We start from the raw sequence: 21,450 nt of genomic DNA on the forward strand, positions 1-21,450 counted from the left end.
TATGCACTTCCACAATCAAATACATTTTATAAAGCCCTTTTTACATCAGCAGTTGTTACAAACTGCTTTTACATACACCCAGCCTGAAACCCGAAAGAGCAAGCAACAAAAACTCCCTAATAGTCGCAACTTAGGAAGAAACCTAGAGAGGAACCAGGCTCTGAGGGGTGGCCAGTCCTCTTCAAGCTGTTCAGGGTGTTCAACATTTTAATAATTGTTATAATTAATGTGGGCTGTGTCCAGAGTAAAACAGTCAAAGTCAGCTGCATGACCAGGTGGACAAGGAGAATCAGATGGGGTCAGTAGATTGGCAGTAGGAATCATGCTTTAGACTTTAGAATGCTCTTCCAAATGCCTTCCAACAACCCAAAGTTATCAGAAAAAAACATGTTCATTTATAAAAGGACTTAATCCAGCGTAGTACCTTGGATGTGGTCGCACCACTAAAAACAAAACAAAAACACCACAAGAAACAAGCGCCCTGGATCCCAGACCAGAGCCCCAAATAATCCACTTGACTGGAAATGGTGCTCCATCATGTTACCTTGCTAGTAGGTGTAGCAATGGTCAAAGTAGCAATGGTAGGTGTAGTAATGGTACCCTGCTGGTAGGTGTAGTAATGGTAGGTGTAGTAATGGTACCTTGCTGGTAGGTGTAGTAATGTACAGTGGATATAAAACACACCTGTGTTAAAATGCCAGGTTTTTGTGTTGTAAAAGAATGAAACAAAGATAAATCATGTCAGAACTTTTTCCACCTTTAATATAACCTATAATGTGAACAATTCAATTGAAAAACACACTGAAATCTTTGAGGGGGAAAAATACAAAATTAAAAACTCACAATGACCTGGTTGCATAAGTGTGCACACCCTTAAACTAATACTTGGTTGAAGCACCTTTTGATTTTATTACAGCACTCAGTCTTTATGGGCAGGAGTCTATTTGCATGGCACATATTGAAATGGCAATACTTGCCCACTCTTCTTTGCAAAATCGCTCCAAATCTGTCAGATTTCGAGGACATCTCCTGTGCACAGCCCTCTTCAGATCACCCCACAGATGTTCAATTGGATTCAGGTCTTGGTTCTGGCTGGGCCATTCCAAAACGGTAACCTTCTTCTGGTGAAGCCATGCTTTTGTGGATTTGGATGTGTGCTTTGGGTCGTTGTCATGCTGAAAGGTGAACTTCATCTTCAGGTTTTGTGCCAAAATTGCCTGGTATTTGGAACTGTTCATAATTCCCTCCACCCTGACTATGGCCCTGGTTCCAGCTGAAGAAAAACAGCCACAAAGCATGATGCTGCCACCACCATGCTTCAATGTGGGTATGGTGTTCTTTGGGTGATGAGCAGTGTTGTTTTTGCACCAAACATACCTTTTGGAATTATTGCCAAAAAGTTCAACCTTGGTTTCATCAGAACATAACACATTTTCTTTTGGGGGACTTGATTACGTGCATGTTGGACTCCGGCAGGGCTGCCCTTTGTCACCGGTTCTGTTCGTAATTTTTATGGACAGAATTTCTAGGCGCAGCCAGGGGCCGGAGGGTGTCAGGTTTGGGGACCACACGATTTCGTCTCTGCTCTTTGCGGATGATGTTGTCGTGTTGGCCCCTTCAAGCCAGGACCTTCAGCATGCACTTGGACGGTTTGCAGCCGAGTGTGAAGCGGTGGGGATGAAAATAAGTACCTCCAAATCCGAGGCCATGGTCCTCAGTCGGAAAAGGGTGGCTTGCCCACTTCAGGTTGGTGGAGAGTGCCTGCCTCAAGTGGAGGAGCTTAAGTATCTAGGGGTCCTGTTCACGAGTGAGGGAAGGAAGGAACGGGAGATTGACAGACGGATCGGTGCAGCTTCTGCAGTAATGCGGTTGATGTATCGGTCTGTCGTGGTGAAGAAAGAGCTGAGCCGCAAGGCGAAGCTCTCGATTTACTGGTCAATCTACGTTCCTACTCTCACCTATGGTCATGAGCTTTGGGTCATGACCGAAAAGGACATGAGACAACATCCAGAGACTTGAGGTACTCAGGGCGGATCTCATCCACCCCCGGTGCCTTGCCACCGAGGAGTTTCTTGACCACCTCTGTGACTTCAGCCCGGGTGATGGACGAGTCCACCTCTGAGCCCTCATCCTCTGCTTCCTCAATGGAAGACGTGACAGCGGGATTGAGGAGATCCTCGAAGTACTCCTTCCACCGCCCGACGACATCCTCAGTTGAGGTCAACAGCTGCCCACCTCTACTGTGAACAGCGTTGGCAGGGCACTGTTTCCCTCTCCTGAGTTTTTGCCTCCAAAACCACCCGGGCTGCAGCCCGCTTGGCCTGTCGGTACTCGTCAGCTGCCTCAGGAGTCCCACAAGCCAACCAGGCCTGATAGGACTCCTTCTTCAGCTTGACGGCATCCCTTACTTCCGGTGTCCACCACCGGGTTCGGGGATTGCCGCCTCGACAGGCACCGGAGACCTTACGGCCACAGCTCCGAGCGGCCGCCTCGACAATGGCGGTGGAGAACATGGTCCACTCGGACTCAATATCTCCAGCCTCCCTCGGGATCCAGTCGAAGCTCTGCCGGAGGTGGGAGTTAAAGATCTCTCTGACAGGAGACTCGGCCAGACGTTCCCAGCAGACCCTTACAGTACGCTTGGGCCTGCCGAGTCTGTCCAGCTACTAGAACATCTGAACTTTATTTGTGATTAATCAGAGTCACTTTAAATGATGGCAGGTGTGTAATTACTTCTATTTAACATGAGATTGAATGTGATGGTACCTTGCTGGTAGGTGTAGTAATGGTACCTTGTTGGTAGGTGTAGTAATGGTACCTTGCTGGTAGGTGTAGTCAGGGGACGTTTCTTCCCAGATACCCGGCTCTTCCTGATGCGTCTGAAGCTTTGTCTCAGGGACTTCTTCAGACTCTTCACTCGGCTCAGAGGCCCTTCCATCGCCAGGGAGTCATTAGGGTGGAGGGTACATCTTGAGGAAGACGGAAAGACAAGTAGGGAAAGAAAAAGTGAGAGAGAAAGACGTTACAGAAAGACTTCTACTCAGCCTGTTGGCATGGAGATGGCAGCGCTCTGGATCAAAGGTCATGGGTTCCTAGCTGCACAGAGACCGTTGTTTCCGTGTCTATGTTTAAACTGGATGGCAGTAAGTGTGTACCTGGCCAGAACCACAGAGCGCCTGTGGTAGTCAAACAGTCCGAAGCCATGACTCGTCCCGAAAGCAACCATGTTCCACTCCGCATGTAGTGTTACCGCTGTAACAGAGGCTGGGGGCAGGGCCTGCACCAGGACCAATGGCTGAAAGCCCGGAGGGAAAGGGGTGGGGTTGGCGCGAGCCTCCAGCCTATCATGGCCTTTCCAGGTAAAGCCCTCAAGGTCCTGAAGCAGGTCAACTGTTGAGACGTCGATCATGTGATCTGATCGCTCGTCACTCAGACCCAGAACTATCACCTGAAAACACAAACATTTGAGCATTTCTGCGGTGGTTCTGCTTTTTAAATGATGGCCCATTCTAAATAACAAACGTTAACACGGAGACATTGCAATAAAAACATGGGAAAAGTATTCGACTAACTGTGCCCTTCCCTACTAGAGATCCCAAAAATATGATCACCAAAGGGATAAAAACTTGCATGACTTGTCCATCACCAACTAGTTATCTAATTTCAGTTAAACGTTAGATGAACCAGCCAGTCAAACTTCATAAGAAATGAAAGGGAACAGGGCTGTAGCTAACAAGCCTATCACATAAAGGTGAATGTGTTCCATCAAAGTTACCTAGTAGCTACTGTTACTAAGTTAGTAGAAGCTAACCTGAGTTTTAGTCTTGGATTGTGTGTGTGTGTGTGTGTGTGTGTGTGTACTGAACCTGTCCTGCAGTCCCGGCCACAACCAGTCTACAGCTGTATTTACACAGACTGATCTTCTGGATACCCAGCCGAGGATCATCACTGTATGGGTCAAAACAGCCCACCTGGAACAGAAATACAAAAAAAACAATCAATTCTAGCTCCTAAAATGGCCCTAAGAATTTTTTGACTCACGAACATCAGAATAGCAAAATGCAAGAAATATAATATTACAATATTCCAGCATATCACTACGCCCGTGATGCTAGGATCTGGTTTTAATGTTAAGGGTCTGTGATTTAAACAGTCAAATGCCCAGTAGGGAGGCTGATTCACAGTTCCATCTTTACCGGCCTCCAGGTTTAGGTTTTTTGTAGTTAGTGACATTTTGAAATAGGTTCAAGTTTTCGGTATACAGACACACACACCCCTTTAACACACACAGACAGACACACCCCTTTAACACACACAGACAAACAGACACACACACACCCCTTTAACACACACAGACAAACAGACACACACACACCCCTTTAACACACACAGACAGACAGACACACCCCATTAACACACACAGACAAACAGACACACACACACCCCTTTAACACACACAGACAGACAGACAGACACACAGACAGACAGACACACAGACACAGAGAGACACAGACAGACACAGACAGACACAGAGAGACACAGACACACAGAGAGACACAGACACACAGAGAGACACAGACACACAGAGAGACACAGACACACAGAGAGACACAGACACACAGAGAGACGTCAGGACAACCCATCCCACATACAGTGGGAATGTAGACTCCTCTCATATCACACATGTCTGGTTTTCATTATAGACCGGGGAGACATGAGGGCCGCATTCCACAACACACAGCCCTGTTACCCCGAGTTACAGAGAGAGGAGGGAGGGATGGTGGTGGAGAGAATGTGCCCTGGGGAAAGCGGGGGCGGAAAGAAAAGAGAGGGAGGGAGGATTGTGAAACAGCCTAACAACTCTCAGTAAAAGCCTTGTTGAAACTGTTCCATTCAAGTCATCAGACACTGTGGTGGTTTAATTTAGTCTAGGAACATCAGGGTGGCCCAGCTACACACAGAGGAATGCTTGGGGAGTTCTGACCTTCCTGAAGGGGGGCCACTCTTCTTCCTCCTGCTGTGTGTCTGGGTCGTTTCTAGGGTCCAGGGGGTCATCGTTAAGGTCACAGTCAGTATGGAACACATGAGCTGTGCTCAGCTTGTAAACAGGAGTTAGGGCCACTCCAGAGACGTCCCAGAAACGCACTGTTCCATCCTCATGCCTGCAGACACACAAACACTCTGAAAAACATAACATGTGTAACAGTGTGAAGATGAAGAATAGTGCCTGTGTGTCTCTTTACCCAGTCAATAGCAGATCCTGTTGTTTGGGCGGGGGTGCAAGATTCTTCCCTCCACATATTGGCCAACTCTACACACACAGGTCATAGGTCAGATGACGGCTCCACATCAGCAGCAGGGAGACCAAGAACACCACACAACAACACACACCACACCTCTCCCTGTGTTCCCGTGACAACCTTCCATGACAAAGTCTTCTGAAGGCTGCTGGTACAAAACCAGCTGTATTCGTGTTAGTAATCGAAGGACCATCAGTGTTGTTAGCAAACAGCTGGTTTTAGCAGCAATGTCTTTAACTGCCAACACCTGGTGCTATAATAACAACACTAAAATAGACTGCGTTTAAGCTAACAATGCATAAATATAGGCCAAACTGCTGCTAAGCTAACAATGCATAAATATAGGCCAAACTGCTGCTAAGCTAACAATGCATAAATATAGGCCAACCTGCTGCTAAGCTAACAATGCATAAATATAGGCCAACCTGCTGCTAAGCTAACAATGCATAAATATAGGCCAACCTGCTGCTAAGCTAACAATGCATAAGTATAGGCCAACCTGCTGCTAAGCTAACAATGCATAAATATAGGCCAACCTGTTGCTAAGCTAACAATGCATAAATATAGGCCAAACTGCTGCTAAGCTAACAATGCATAAATATAGGCCAAACTGCTGCTAAGCTAACAATGCATAAATATAGGCCAAACTGCTGCTAAGCTAACAATGCATAAATATAGGCCAACCTGCTGCTAAGCTAACAATGCATAAATATAGGCCAACCTGCTGCTAAGCTAACAATGCATAAATATAGGCCAACCTGCTACTAAGCTAACAATGCATAAATATAGGCCAACCTACTGCAACCTAAAGTAACAATGTAAATAAAGGTAGCTTGCAGCCTATTTATAGCACCTTGCGAAAGTAATGTGACCCAGCAGGTTAGTCTGCACTGAGATTAATAGCGTAGCAGCAGATTAGCCAGTTGATCATAATCATCTTGTTGGAGACCTCTGGATATACTTAGTGAATGAACCAATCCGCCCAACACACACCATGTGAAGGGGCACACAAGCCACAGACACAAGCCACAGACACAGTCAGCTGTCCCACCCTGTGAGGGGAATGTGTCCCCTGGCTCTTGCCAGCGATGGCCAGGCGGTCCCAGAGCTTGGCTGGTACTCTGTCGATGTGACAGGATGTGGTGATGGCAGAGGAGTGCAGTGGGGCCAGGTAAGGAGGGGGGATGGAGGGCCAGCCAGGGGTCAGGAGGTCAATTACAACCAACTCCTCTTCTAGAAGCACCACTAAGGCAGATGGGTCATCGTATTCTGGAGAGATCACACACCACATTAACACTCAAACCTGATGGTGTGATACATTTACATTAACACACACACCTCATAAGTAACACACACTTCATATTAACACACACATTGTAAATGTGTGCTCTGGGTCAGGGGTGGTAAATGTGTGAGTCTCACCGTGCTCTGGGTCAGAGGTGGTAAATGTGTGAGTCTCACCGTGCTCTGGGTCAGTGGTGGTAAATGTGTGAGTCTCACCGTGCTCTGGGTCAGGGGTGGTAAATGTGTGAGTCTCACCGTGCTCTGGGTCAGTGGTGGTAAATGTGTGAGTCTCACCGTGCTCTGGGTCAGTGGTGGTAAATGTGTGAGTCTCACCGTGCTCTGGGTCAGTGGTGGTAAATGTGTGAGTCTCACCGTGCTCTGGGTCAGTGGTGGTAAATGTGTGAGTCTCACCGTGCTCTGGGTCAGTGGTGGTAAATGTGTGAGTCTCACCGTGCTCTGGGTCAGTGGTGGTAAATGTGTGAGTCTCACCGTGCTCTGGGTCAGTGGTGGTAAATGTGTGAGTCTCACCGTGCTCTGGGTCAGTGGTGGTAAATGTGTGAGTCTCACCGTGCTCTGGGTCAGGGGTGGTAAATGTGTGAGTCTCACCGTGCTCTGGGTCAGTGGTGGTAAATGTGTGAGTCTCACCGTGCTCTGGGTCAGGGGTGGTAAATGTGTGAGTCTCACCGTGCTCTGGGTCAGGGGTGGTAAATGTGTGAGTCTCACCGTGCTCTGGGTCAGTGGTGTGAACAGTGAAAAAGTCTATGACTCTGGAGGTGAAGTCCAGGGTGACGTGCTGTTTGTCCTGCTGGATGGACACACAGTGACGGTCTCCATAACTGGCCCGAGGCATCCCACCACTGTATACTACTACTGGACACCTACACGGACACGGACACACACACGGACACACACACGCACAAAATGAAACTGGTCAGACAATGGTCACTGTGACATTAGGGAATTTTCTGGATGATTCCCAGAATGAGGCATAAATAAACAGAAATAAACAGAAAACCCATGAATTATTCAGCCAGGGACTCTGGAAACCGAGCAAGCCCATTCAGTGTTGACAGACAGTAGTGTTGCTCTCACCCTGACCGAGTGGTTCTCCATAATATCTTATTGATGGCTTTGCAGGGGAACGGACCTGAAACACACAGACAGGAAGCGATAGAACAATGACATCGGTAATGTGTGTAGTGAGTGTGTAGTGAGTGTGTAGTGTGTGTACAGTATGTCTCACCATAGGGGATAGTTGAGGACACGGGCTGGTGTGTGTAGGGGTTGCCACTGGCAACAGCCCACACGCTGTAACCTCCATCACTATGGGAACTGATGAAGGAGCTACCGGAACGTTCCCACACCAGAGACTCAAGCTGCTGCAGAGACACACCCCTCTCTTTACTTACACCAATGGCATGTTGAAGCTAGAAGCTAACAAGCTTTATTAAACAATAGAAAGGACACCAAATTGCATTTAAGCTGAGGACTAAGGAGTCATGAAAGATATTGCTGTGAGCCATGTATCTCTGAGTCATATTTACCTGTTTACCCAGGAACAGGTGTTCTGCGTTTCTACTGCTGAGATCCCAAAGTACAACCAGACCTCTGCTGTAACCAATCAGAATCTTCCCTGGAAGCTGGGGGTGCTCCTGTAAGGACTCCACCGGTCCCAGGGACTTCCCACACCTGTAGTCCTCAGGCATGCTACAAAAACACCATTACCCATAAACCATCAGTCAGACAATTAGCCAAGGGAAAGTGAAGGTAGGCTGAGCAGATACAAGGCAAGTTGACATCTAAATGACACAGAGTGGGACCAAGCCACTGCCCATAACAGCCACAACACAACTACTGAGCTGAGGGGGTCAACAAGGCCTGGAACAGGGGCTGGCTCATTAACACCTGGCGGTCAATTACCTCTGCATCACCTGGTCCAACAGCAGTGATTGGTTTTCCCTCAAAGAGAGGCAGGGCAAATCCAGGAAGTGCACGCCCCCTCCCTCAGTGCCGACACACAACAGGTCACATGACCTCAGCAGCAGCAGCACCGTCACCCGACTCGTACTACACTCACACACACACACACACACACACACACACACAATCTCAGTTTGTCCTTAAACAGAGGGCGTGTCCTTAAACAGAGGGCGTGTCCTTAAACAGAGGGCGTGTGAGTGTAATGTATATACCTGCAGCTCTCTAGTCCCGGTCGTCCAGGGAGACTGTAGGCATGTCTTTCCTCCAGGTAAACCACTCCCCTCTTAGCCCCGCCTCCATCCTGGGAGGCTCCACCCAGCTCCCACATGTGCAGTGTGTTGTCATCAAGCAGTGAGAGCAGACGGCCCTATCCCAGAGAGCACAAGGATGAATACAAGAAGAACAACGCATCTGCATCAGATGAACACACTTCACTGAAAGGTCCTCCTGATCACAACTCCAAGTGGGTCTTCAGGATAGATTAGCTAATTAATCCGACCAAAATGTACTACTACAATGTGGGGATGGACTCAGAGGTGCTGCCCATGCAGGAACAGAAGCGATGATGTCAGATGACACCTCTGTTCATCTCTAAGTGCTGGAGGGCATTTTTTAAATAAAGCACAGAGATGGATGAAGGATGTATCCATTAGAACAGAGGTGTAAACCGGTTCCATGGAGGGCTGAGTGTCTGTGGGTTTTCACTCTCACCTTGTACTGGATTGATGGCACTAATCAGTTTCTATCCTTGTTTAGGTCTGAACTGGGAACCAATTTATAGGAAAAAACCAGTAGACACTTGGCCCTCCATGGAACCCAGTTTGACACCCCTGCATTAGAATAAGAAGAACATAATAAAGAGCTGTAATTCCTAAGCCCTTCCTCCAGTTTGGATGTGAATACAGTAAACCCCCAGCTATCTGCGGTTCCACATTTGCCAACTCAAGTACCCGTGGAAACTTTAAGAAATTCTAAAAACGTGCTAATTTCAGCCATCCAAACGTCGTTCCGGTTAATTGCATGAAGTGTAAATATAAAATATAAAGTAAACTGTCCATTACATAACGATTACGCAAATAAACGGTCACGCGCACGATATGTTGTTTTCCTAGATGTGATTGTTTAATTAATACTTATCCGCAATTTGCGCCACTTATCCGCGATTTTGCACATCTGCGCGGGTTCACAGAACCGATCCCTGGCAGATACGGGGGGTGTCCTGTACCCTAAAATAAAAGCTGAGGCTGCACTTCAAGTTCATATTAATTATTTAATTGTAACTTGAATATATTTTGGTAAACAGCCAAAATAACAAAATTATTTCAATTATTTCCAGACCTAACTGTACAGCTGTGCTCAAAAGTTTGCATACCCTTGGAGAACTGGAAATATATGTACCATTTGTAAAGACAACATGAGTGGACATGCAAAACACGTCTTTTATTTATTTTGGAATTCAGAGTGGATCGATGATATTAAGGTCAGGAGACTGTGATGGCCACTCCAGAACGTTCACCTTTTTCTGCTGTAACCACTGGAGGGTCAACTTGGCCTTGTGCTTAGGGTCATTGTCATGCTGGAAAGTCCAAATGCGTCCCATGTGCAGCTTTCTGCCAGTATTTTCTGATAACATGCTGCATTCATCTTGCCATTAATTTTCACAAGATTCCCCATGCCTTTAGAGCTCACACACCCCCAAAACATCAGTGAGCCACCACCATGCTTCACAGTGGGGATGGTATTCTGTTCACTATAGGTCTTGTTGATCCCTCTCCAAACATAGTGCTTATGGTTGTGACCATAAATCTCTATTTTGGTCTCGTCACTCCAAATTACAGTGTGCCAGAGGCTGTGAGGCGTGTCAAGGTGTTGTCGGGCATATTGTAACCGGGATTTTTTGTGGAATTGGCACAGTAAAGGCTTCTTTCTGGCAACTCGACCATGCAGCTAATTTTTGTTCAAGTATTGTTGTATTGTGCTACTTGAAACAACCACACCATATTTTTCCAGAGCAGTCTGTATTTCTCCTGGGGTTACCTGTGGGTTCTTTGTATCCCCAACAATTCTTCTGGCAGTTTTGGCTGAAATCTTTCTTGATCTACCTGACCTTGGCTTGGTGTCAAGAGATCATTTTATATCCTTTTCCATCTTTATAAAGTTCCATTTCCTTGTTATGCAGGTCTTTTGACAGTTCTTTTCTGCTCCTCATGGCTCAGTATCTAGCCTGCTCAGTGCATCCATGTAGGAGCTAACAAATTAATTGACTATTTATACACAGACACTAATTTCAATTTAAAAAGCCACAGGTGTGGGAAATTCACCTTTAATTGTCATTTTCACCTGTGTGTGTCACCTTGTGTGTCTGTAACAAGGACAAACACACTGTAATTCAAGGGTATGTAAACCTTTGATCGGGCGATTTGATTTGGGTGATTTCTGTTATGATTAAAAAAAGGAGGTAAACCACTGTGACAACGGCTTTATATAACTGTATCTCTCTAAAATATGTGAATTACATCTTCAGAAAAAGTATTAATGCTTACATTTTATTGTTCTTCTATAACAGTTCTCATTAAATTATTTTTAACAGGCTACAATATTTAATGTAATTTGCCAACACCAGTCAATATGTAATGATAAGAATCCAAATAAAGTAATTTCTTAAACCAGGGCTGGCCAACCCTGTTCCTGGAGAGCCACAGTCCTGTAGGTTCTCTCTCCAACTCTTATTCAGCACACCTGATTCTAATTAGTAGTTGAATGAAAAGCTGACTCAGGTTAGTCACAAATGAGGCTGAAGAGAAAACCTACAGGACTGTGGCTCTCCAGGAACATGGTTGGCCAGCCCTGTCTTAAACTATACTAGCCTCATGTAAGCCAACCAATGAATTATTATAACAGACTGAGAAAACAGGAAATCAAATTATTCCCTGACATGGGGTGATTATACATTCTGCAGAGTCTAGGCTGATATCACTTTGATCAACATAGAATAAGATCAATACCATTCCAGTGCATATCCAAATGCCCCCACATTCAGATCGATATGTGACAAGAACAGCCAACCAATAAATTTGCAAGTAATATGAATAAAGGTGCTGTTGAATATTAAGGGGAAATGTAGAACAGTTCCTTCTGTAGAAACACCATGATGACAAGAGGGAGCTGTGGAGGATGGGAGGCCTATTGATGACTGAAATATGCGTTTGAGGAACAGCACATTTCCCAATGCTAAAGAAACTTAAATGGTACAGTCTTCCGTAGCAAGGTGTTATTACAATCAGACAACAGAGCGGGACAAATCATTCTGAATCGTACACTGCAGTGCCTGCCTAATGTCGACTCCTGAAAAATAGTTGGGATGCATTGTTGTATGTTGTGCTTTGACATCGCAAATATATTGCCAATAGCCACGGTCGTACAGGAGCACTCAAAACAAGAGTGGTTTGTTTATGATACAGAAGGGTGTAGGATCAATGCTCTGTGTTAACACATCCTAAATTCCCTAAGTACAAATGAACATAGGATCTTTTCCACACAGTTATGATAAATGAGGTCCCTGGAGTGTTGTAGGAACAAGAATAAAGACATGTAGGGGAATTACTGCCTCCTGCAGTTACAGAATGACCCTACAGGAAGTGATTTTGTCTTACCTGTCCTTGGAGGAAGTGTATCTGAGTGACGGCAGCGGTGTCTTTGTGTAGTCCAGTAAACTCTACCCCTGGAGCTCCATAACTACACAGTATTCCAGTCAAGGAATACTACACACACACACACACACACACAGGACAGCAAATTGGAATACTACACAGCTCAAGGAATACTACAAATCAACAAAAGGGGGGGAGGCGACAGGGAAAGAGGGGGGGGGGGGTTGGCGACAGGGAAGGGAGGGGGGGGCGACAGGGAAGGGGGGGGGGTTGGCGACAGGGAAAGGAGGGGGGGGCGACAGGGAAGGGGGGGGGGGTTGGCGACAGGGAAAGGGGGGCATTAAACACTGCAGTTTATATGATCCTTAAACTAGGAGCTAAAACATAACTACTTTCAAACACCCAGATGATGTAGCGTGTCCATGTAGCGTGACATTTGCACCCAGAGGCTGGTAAAACTCAGATGTGGCACGTAACAGTCACTCTCACTAGCCACTTTGGTGTGGCATTCTATACATCTATACACAGGGTTTCTCCTGCATTCAAAACTCAAACTGACTTCACAAAACCTTGCACCACCTCTGTGTGTCGGCATGGTAAAACATATTGCGCTCACGAAATAAAGTACCAGCGAAACACTGCAGCTAATGTCATGGTAGGAGGAAACCTTTTCCATATTGGCAGTGTTGCCAGGTTGGGTGTTTCCTACTATTGGGCTATTTTTATGGGCTTGGGTGGGTTGATTTTTACATGAGTCCTCAGGAGAAGAGCAGTTTACTATCAATGAAATCTGGCAACCTTGCATACAGGACCACATGGGTCCTGACATTGTGGAGATGAGTAATGCAAGAAAAACAAATAGATCCTAGTTTTTCACTAGGCAAGGATGGGGTTAAAAACAATGCAACAGGATTAATATATACAGCTCTGTTGCATTTTTTATGCAAGTCAAATTAACAACAACAAATTGACTGTGATTAATTATGAAGCTGATGAGTGATTTCATATTTATTTTTTATCTGTAACATGTTAATAGACCTCTGTAATAGACCTATTGCTTGTATATTTTGGTTGCTGTAAGTGAAGACATTGTAGTGTGCATTAGCTGCTCAAGGGGACCTGGACAACAGGGCAGATTTAACACTATAATAGTTGTCTTTTTCAAGTGTCTAGCCACATGCTATAATAAGTATATCAGAGTAGAGTGCAGAATAGACAGGGGTTGGGTTACCACCTCATTTTAAAACAGGAATTGTAGTCTTCTCAGAAGACATCTGAAATAATTAACTCAATGCAATGTGAGTGAAACTATGAGCTACGTCTCTACAATTCCCATGAGCACTATCCGCATAGTGTTTGATTCTGGTCCATTTGTGTCAGGCCAATTGCCTTGCACACCAGTGACCAACAGAGTGAACAAGACAGGCTATGATGTAGCACACCATAGTCAACTTTTATCAAATAAAACGACTTCCCAACAACAAAACTACAGCTAGTGAACATGCTGAGAGGCTAGTGAACATGCTGAGAGGCTAGTAACTTTGGAAAACCACTAGCCACAGTGGCATCCTGGTGGGACCCAGTCCACAAAGAAAAACAAGGAAACCTGACAAACATGTTGACAGGAAAAATACAAGTGTCTGCTTAGTAGATACAACTGGGTTGGGGATAAGGTTAAAGGAAAAGTATAAAATAAATACAGGAACATTTTTGCGGGGAGTATGACCTGGTTCTGCCTCTCTTTCCCTGAAATAGAACATCATACCCTCCAGGTTATGCTCCTAATAATGTGTGACCATTGCGTAGTGAAAGGGTTAAGCTCGATATAGTCAGTTGGACAGAGATATGAGGGGATGGTTGGAATGTGTCCATGGGACTGAGAAACAGCTGGACCAGGCTGATGTGTAAGGGTGTGTGTGTGTGTGTGGGTGGGTGTGTGTGTGTGTGTAAGGGTGGGTGTGTGTGTGGGTGTGTGTGTGTGTGTCCTGATGACTCCTCAGCTCATTCATCATTATACACCGGGTGGTTTGAATCCTGAATGCCGATTGGTTGACAGCCATGTCATGACACCATATACCTAAGAAATGACATCACGTCACTTTTTAAAAATGTCATATTGTTGGTATCAGGTTGATGCAGTCCAGACGACAACACCCCAGACAGACAGACAGACGGACGGGACGACAACACCCCAGACAGACAGACAGACGGACGGGACGACAACACCCCAGACAGACAGACAGACGGACGGGACGACAACACCCCAGACAGACAGACAGACGGACGGGACGACAACACCCCAGACAGACAGACAGACGGACGGGACGACAACACCCCAGACAGACAGACAGACAGACGGGACGACAACACCCCAGACAGACAGACAGACAGACAGACGGGACGACAACACCCCAGACAGACAGACAGACAGACGGGACGACAACACCCCGGACAGACAGACAGACGGGACGACAACACCCCAGACAGACAGACAGACAGACAGACGGGACGACAACACCCCAGACAGACAGACAGACAGACAGACAGACGGGACGACAACACCCCAGACAGACAGACAGACAGACAGACAGACGGGACGACAACACCCCAGACAGACAGACAGACAGACGGGACGACAACACCCCAGACAGACAGACAGACAGACAGACAGACGGGACGACAACACCCCAGACAGACAGACAGACAGACGGGACGACAACACCCCAGACAGACAGACAGACAGACGGGACGACAACACCCCAGACAGACAGACAGACAGACGGGACGACAACACCCCAGACAGACAGACAGACAGACAGACAGGACGACAACACCCCAGACAGACAGACAGACAGACAGACAGGACGACAACACCCCAGACAGACAGACAGACAGACAGACAGGACGACAACACCCCAGACAGACAGACAGACAGACAGACGGGACGACAACACCCCAGACAGACAGACAGACAGACAGACGGGACGACAACACCCCAGACAGACAGACAGACAGACAGACGGGACGACAACACCCCAGACAGACAGACAGACAGACAGACGGGACGACAACACCCCAGACAGACAGACAGACAGACAGACGGGACGACAACACCCCAGACAGACAGACAGACAGACAGACGGGACGACAACACCCCAGACAGACAGACAGACAGACAGACGGGACGACAACACCCCAGACAGACAGACAGACAGACGGACGGGACGACAACACCCCAGACAGACAGACAGACGGACGGGACGACAACACCCCAGACAGACAGACAGACGGACGGGACGACAACACCCCAGACAGACAGACAGACGGACGGGACGACAACACCCCAGACAGACAGACAGACGGACGGGACGACAACACCCCAGACAGACAGACAGACAGACAGACAGACAGACGGGACGACAACACCCCAGACAGACAGACAGACAGGACGACAACACCCCAGACAGACAGACAGGCGGGACGACAACACCCCAGACAGACAGACAGACGGGACGACAACACCCCAGACAGACAGACAGACGGGACGACAACACCCCAGACAGACAGACAGACGGGACGACAACACCCCAGACAGACAGACAGACGGGACGACAACACCCCAGACAGACAACACCTCAGACAGACAGACAGGACGACAGAACACAACACAGCATCTCCATGACAATACCATGGGTTCCTTGATTATGATGTCATCACTACCCCCTTGTCAGCTGCTCTCAAGCATCAAACACTTTCTCGCGACCAGCATGTGGCCTGTTGCTCTGGTGTAGATTGTGTTCGGTCATTAACCCAAAGGTTACTGGATCAAATCTGTGATCTGACAAGGTAGAATAATCTGTTGTTCTTTCCTTTTCAGTTGGATATTGTTATAATTGACAGTATTGTTTGTTTATGTGGCCCACAGTAACTTATTATTAATGAAAGACACATACACGCACGCACACACACACACACACCCACCCACTCACGCACGCACGCACACTCCTGTGAGCGTGTGGGTCTGTCTGTGTGTTTGTCCTGTGATGCGTACAGGAAGCGTTAGTGAGGATAAAGAGATTTCACGGTCTGAATAACAACAAACAGTCACCATTGTCCCAATCTCTAAAACAGCAAAGCCACATACTACAGTTGGCTAGTAGAAAGAACCACAGCCAGCACAAAACAGCCAGCACAGTGATAGCTGTACACAACAGATAGACTGGGGTGACACAGGCAAAGACTGATCTCAGCCAGTCTGCCTGCCAAGAACACCTCCTTAGTTTGGTCGGAACCTAGGAAGAAACCTAGCGAGGAATTGGACTCTGAGGGTGGCCAGATGCCTTCTGGCTGTGCCGGGTGAAGATTCCAAGACTGCATAACCATGTTGGGCAACATCACTGTTTGCATGTTCAGACCAACAGGTCAATAAATACAGGTGGGCTGTGACCAGAGTCTTTAGGCAGAATCCAGATCAGCAGCACAACTAGGTGCACAATGAACAGGACAAATCAGCTGTGGATGAACAGAGAGGTCTGACAACTGCTAAAGGTACGTGACACTACTTTCAGATCCAGCGATGCAGAGGCCTCCAGCTCATCCAGAACCAATCTGAAAAGGGGCATCAAGATGGCTAAAAATGACCACAAACTGCAGATTGAGGAGCACTTCAACAACCCCCCCCCCCCCCCCTCCAGACAAACCCCCCCCCCAGATATGTGTGGTCTGCACTGAGGGTGAATGCACGCAGGGCTGCTGGTCCTGGTGGTGTCCCTGGGCGTGTGCTCAGAGCATGTGCTGGGCAGCTGGCCCAAGTCTTTACTGTCATTTTCAACATGTCACTGGCCCAGGCGGTTGTCCCAACGTGCTTCAAGACTGCAACCATTGTGCCAATGCCAAAGCAGTCGACTGTGTCTAGCATGAATGATGTCCAACCAGTTGCACTTAACCCAACAATCATGAAGTGCTTCAAAAGACTAATTCTGGCCCCCCTTAAGTCCCACCTGCTTTTCACTAACATTGGATCCCTACCAGTTTGCCTACTGGTCGAGCAGGTCTACAGAGGATGCCATCTCCACAGGTTTACACTCTGCCCTGACCCCGCTGGACATAACCAACACCTATGTGAGAATGCTATTCATAGACTTTAGCTCAGCATTCAACACAGTCATCCCCTCTAGGCTGGTCAACAAACTCCATGACCTGGGAATCAGCCCCTCTCTCTGCAACTGGACCCTGGACTTCCTAAACAACAGAGCAGAGTCTGTCAATGTCAACTTTATTTATAAAGCACATTTAAAACAACGGGCGTTGACTAAAGTGCTGTACAGGACAAAATATCAAAGTATACAAAATATATGAAATTTACAGGTAGAAAATGACGTAGATACACATAAGACACAGACAAAATAGTAGCACAGACATTTAATGCCAACTCAGCTAAGATTAAAAGCCAGAGTAAAAAGGTGCGTCTTTAGCAATGACTTAAATGTGTTTAGTCTGGGCATTTTGAATATGCAGTGGTAGGCTATTCCAGAGAATGGGACCACCCACCGTGAAAGCTCGATCCCCTCTAGTTTTTAGCCTGGCTTTTGGGACAACTAGAAGTAACTGGTTAGCTGACCTAAGTGCTCAGGCTGGAGAATGACAATGTAAAAGCTCAGACAGATATAAAGGGGCCAATCCATTTAAAACCTAAAAGACAAGCATTAAAATCTTAAAATCAATCCGGAAACAGACAGGAAGCCATTGGAGGGAGGCCAAAATTGGAGTTATGTGCTCCCATTTTCTTTTACCGGTTAAAAGACGAGTGGCAGCATTTTGTACTAACTGGAGCTGATTTAGGCTTTTCCACCCCAAGGTACAAGGAATTACAGTAATCCAGCCAAGATGTAATAAATGCATTGATAACCTTCTCAAAATCCCTCTGAGGAAGATAGACCTTAACCTTTGCCAAAAGTCTTAGCTGAAAGAAGCTAGATTTCACTACTAGACTAATTTGCTTATTGAGTTTGAAGGAGCTATCAAAGATAAAACCGAGATTCTTAACAAACAGTCTACTATAAGAGGCTAGAGGGCCTAGGGTACCAAGAGGATCATCCAGCAACTTACCTCGTCCACACATAAGAATCTTACTTTCATTTATAGTAAGAAAGTTTAGCACAAACCGGATTTCAATGTTTTTTAAGCAGTTTAAGTTAGGCTCTACAGAGTCTTTAGATGTTTTTTTAAATCGGCATGTTAATTTGTCGGTTAGACAACCTCACCTCCTCCCACCCTGATCCTGAATAGCGGTGTTCCACAAGGCTGTGTGCTGAGCCCGCTCCTGTACTCCCTCTTCACACACGACTGCTTTCCTGTACACAGTTCCAACACCATCGTCAAGTTCGCAGACAACACCACGGTGATAGGCCTGATCAGTGACCATGACGAGTCAGCCTACAGGGAAGAGGTCATGTGCCTGGCGGCATGATGCGCTGATAACAACCTGTCCCTCAACACAAAGAAAACCAAGGAGCTCATTGCGAATTACACAAAGTCTAATGGCTGCAGCCACGCCCCAGTCCTCATCCATGGCACAGAGCGTGTCCAGCTTCCTGGGTGTCCACATCTCTGAGGACCTCTCATGGACCCTCAACACCTCAACCCTGGTCAAAAAGGTGCAGCAGCGCCTGTACTTTCTGAGGAAGCTGAAGAAGGCCTGCCTGTCCACAAAGATACCTGTGAACGTTTACCACTGCACAATCAAGGGCATTCTGGCTAACTGTGTCACAGTGTGGTTTAGCAGCTGCTGAATAGCCAACTGGAAGGCCCTGCAACGGGAGGTTAAAACCACCCAGCACATCACTGGTGCCCAGCTTCCTGCCATTGCAGACCTCCAGTGGAAGCGGTGTCTGCACAGGGCACACAGGATCACCAGGGACCCTTCACATCCAGGCCACTAACTGTTTGCCCTCCTTCCATCAAACAGGCGGTACAGGTCTCCTAGTTCCCACACCAGCAGGCTCAGGAACAGTTTCTTCCCATCTACCGTAACCCTGCTGAACTCTGTGACCTATCACTCAACATACCCCCCCTCACCTCGCAGGGACCTTGTTGCACCACTCCTTTGTACTACTTTGACTCTGCCTTGCAATGCCTGATAATGGAAGCTGTCAGTTGTTCCAGGTACATGTCTACCTCAGGAACCTCACCAATGCTATCCCTGCATTTCAGTTGCACATTCACCTTGTACAATCAATTTGCCTCTTTGCATCAGGATTGCCATTGCGCCTGCATTCAGTTGTTACATACGCATGTCTCCCTCGGGGACATCATTGCTGCTATCTTGGCATCCCGGCAGCACATGCTACCTTAATACATTACTCCTTCATTTGCCTGAATCGCACATCTAGAACGCAATTTGTACCCGCTCAATTATCCTCCCACTTGTAACATACTTAATACTGTAATATTTCTGCCCTCCTCTTTTTGCCTTATTGCACATTTAATATTGCCATTTGTACTGCATTTGCCTTCATCGCACATCGACACATTCCACTGGTAATATACATATTGTTAATATTTTTAAATACATGTAAATGTTCTGCCCTCTTCTATTTGCACTTCTGGTTAGATGCCAACTGCATTTCATTGTACTGTACTTGTACTGTTCAATGACAATGAAGTTGAATCTAATCTAATCAAGTTTGACAGAGTGTTCTGCAAATTTGGGCGGGTGTCTGGGTACAAGATTATAGTCTGTCATAGATTGCCCCACTCCCCTGTTTTGGCTCAGGTCCGTGACAGTCAGGCCAAGCCGCCCCTCCCTGGATTCAAAAGAGCATCAAGCCCAGCCAACACACACACACACACACACACACACACACACACACACACACACACACACACACACACACACACACACACACACACACACACAACACACACACACACACACACACACACACACACACACACACACACACACACACACACACACACACACACACACACACACACACACACACACACACACACACACACACACACACACACACACACACACACACACACACACACACACACACACACACACACACACACACACACACACACACACACACACACACACACACACACACACACACACACACACACACCTTACTAAGCTTAAAGGAACAGAAGGGGTGTATGTGTTTTTGCATAAGGAGAGAGGTGGGGTTTACATTTTAGGTTTGAGTCTTTAAAAAAAAATAAAGAGTGAGAGAGAGGGGTTCAAAGGAGAGAGAGGAAAGAAAGGTTTAGAAAGTGGTTGAAGTGGAGAGAAAGGCTGGTTTGAATCCCCCATTTCTCAGTCTATGAGGCCCCATTAGAATGTTAATGAGAGCAGACTGACCCTCTTGGTTGTGAGTAAAACACTGAATTGGTCAATCTGGTGCCATCGACACATTCAAACTGCTCAGTGGCCACCGAAACAGAACAATCTCATCAGTTAAGTGCATGGCCCACATGATTTCATTGATGACAGTGTTGGCACATCCGCATTTCGATTCCTAGAACAAGCAAACCTGACAAATGTCCACTCCTCCCTTGGCCCTTGTAGAGTGACCTGACCTCACAAGACTTCTCAACCACCCATCTTCTGCTGTGGGTTTGGCAGTGATGACATATTAAAGGGCCACTTTGTTCTTTAGAATGTTACACCTCTCTCGACATTTAGTTTTAAAGCATCATCCAGGCTGTTGTTTTGGTCAAAATTCATTTTCTGAGATCTGTTGGTCTAGTTGTGTGCATGAGCCATCTGCCATTGTGGTGGTTCTCCCTGAAAAAAATATCTTCAGAGACAAGGTGGAAAATGAGGTCTAACGTTAAAAACAAAATATCCCTTTAATATGCATTCAAAGCCCTGGAGCACTGCATGAAAGAGACTTCACAGACACTGAGCAGATCAACTACAATCAAAACCCTGACAAGGTGTGCCAAATGTTTAGACAGCACACATTCTGGGTTTCCAAGGTGAAATTGACATACTGTTTTAGGTCAGTTCTGTGATACATTTAATAGGGTTAATGTAAGGCTGGAGCCCTGACAAATATATTAAGATAGAGACTGATTCAACCTTAAAAACTGTCTTTCTTTCCATTTCAGAGTGTGTTTCTTCAGCTGGGTTTCATTAGACACACAGAGAACATAGAACACGCTCTACACCCCAAAACAGAACACGCTCTAGAGAATAGAACACGCTCTACACTCCAAAA

At 46.6% G+C, this 21,450-nt stretch overlaps 1 protein-coding gene across 2 annotated transcripts in view; it reads right to left on the reverse strand.

The window, feature by feature from the left end:
* The window catches only part of llgl1 (LLGL scribble cell polarity complex component 1), a 36,049-nt gene that overhangs the window by 7,474 nt on the left and 7,125 nt on the right, over positions 1–21,450 (reverse strand). Inside the window, exons 3-15 of one of the 2 annotated variants that reach the window (XM_029123616.2) lie at positions 12,218–12,299; positions 8,777–8,931; positions 8,505–8,651; positions 8,129–8,291; positions 7,828–7,960; positions 7,677–7,731; positions 7,308–7,462; positions 6,352–6,569; positions 5,244–5,311; positions 4,985–5,162; positions 3,867–3,971; positions 3,156–3,448; positions 2,819–2,969 (exon numbers count right to left, since the gene is read on the reverse strand). In XM_029123616.2, coding sequence (XP_028979449.1) covers positions 2,819–2,969; positions 3,156–3,448; positions 3,867–3,971; positions 4,985–5,162; positions 5,244–5,311; positions 6,352–6,569; positions 7,308–7,462; positions 7,677–7,731; positions 7,828–7,960; positions 8,129–8,291; positions 8,505–8,651; positions 8,777–8,931; positions 12,218–12,299 — 1,903 coding nt within the window. Of the gene's footprint in view, positions 1–2,818; positions 2,970–3,155; positions 3,449–3,866; positions 3,972–4,984; positions 5,163–5,243; positions 5,312–6,351; positions 6,570–7,307; positions 7,463–7,676; positions 7,732–7,827; positions 7,964–8,128; positions 8,292–8,504; positions 8,652–8,776; positions 8,932–12,217; positions 12,300–21,450 lie in introns of both variants that reach the window. The other variant, XM_029123615.2, reaches the window with a different exon arrangement.

Source organism: Esox lucius, chromosome 11, assembly GCF_011004845.1.
Source record: "Esox lucius isolate fEsoLuc1 chromosome 11, fEsoLuc1.pri, whole genome shotgun sequence".
Classification (NCBI taxonomy): Eukaryota; Metazoa; Chordata; class Actinopteri; order Esociformes; family Esocidae; genus Esox; species Esox lucius.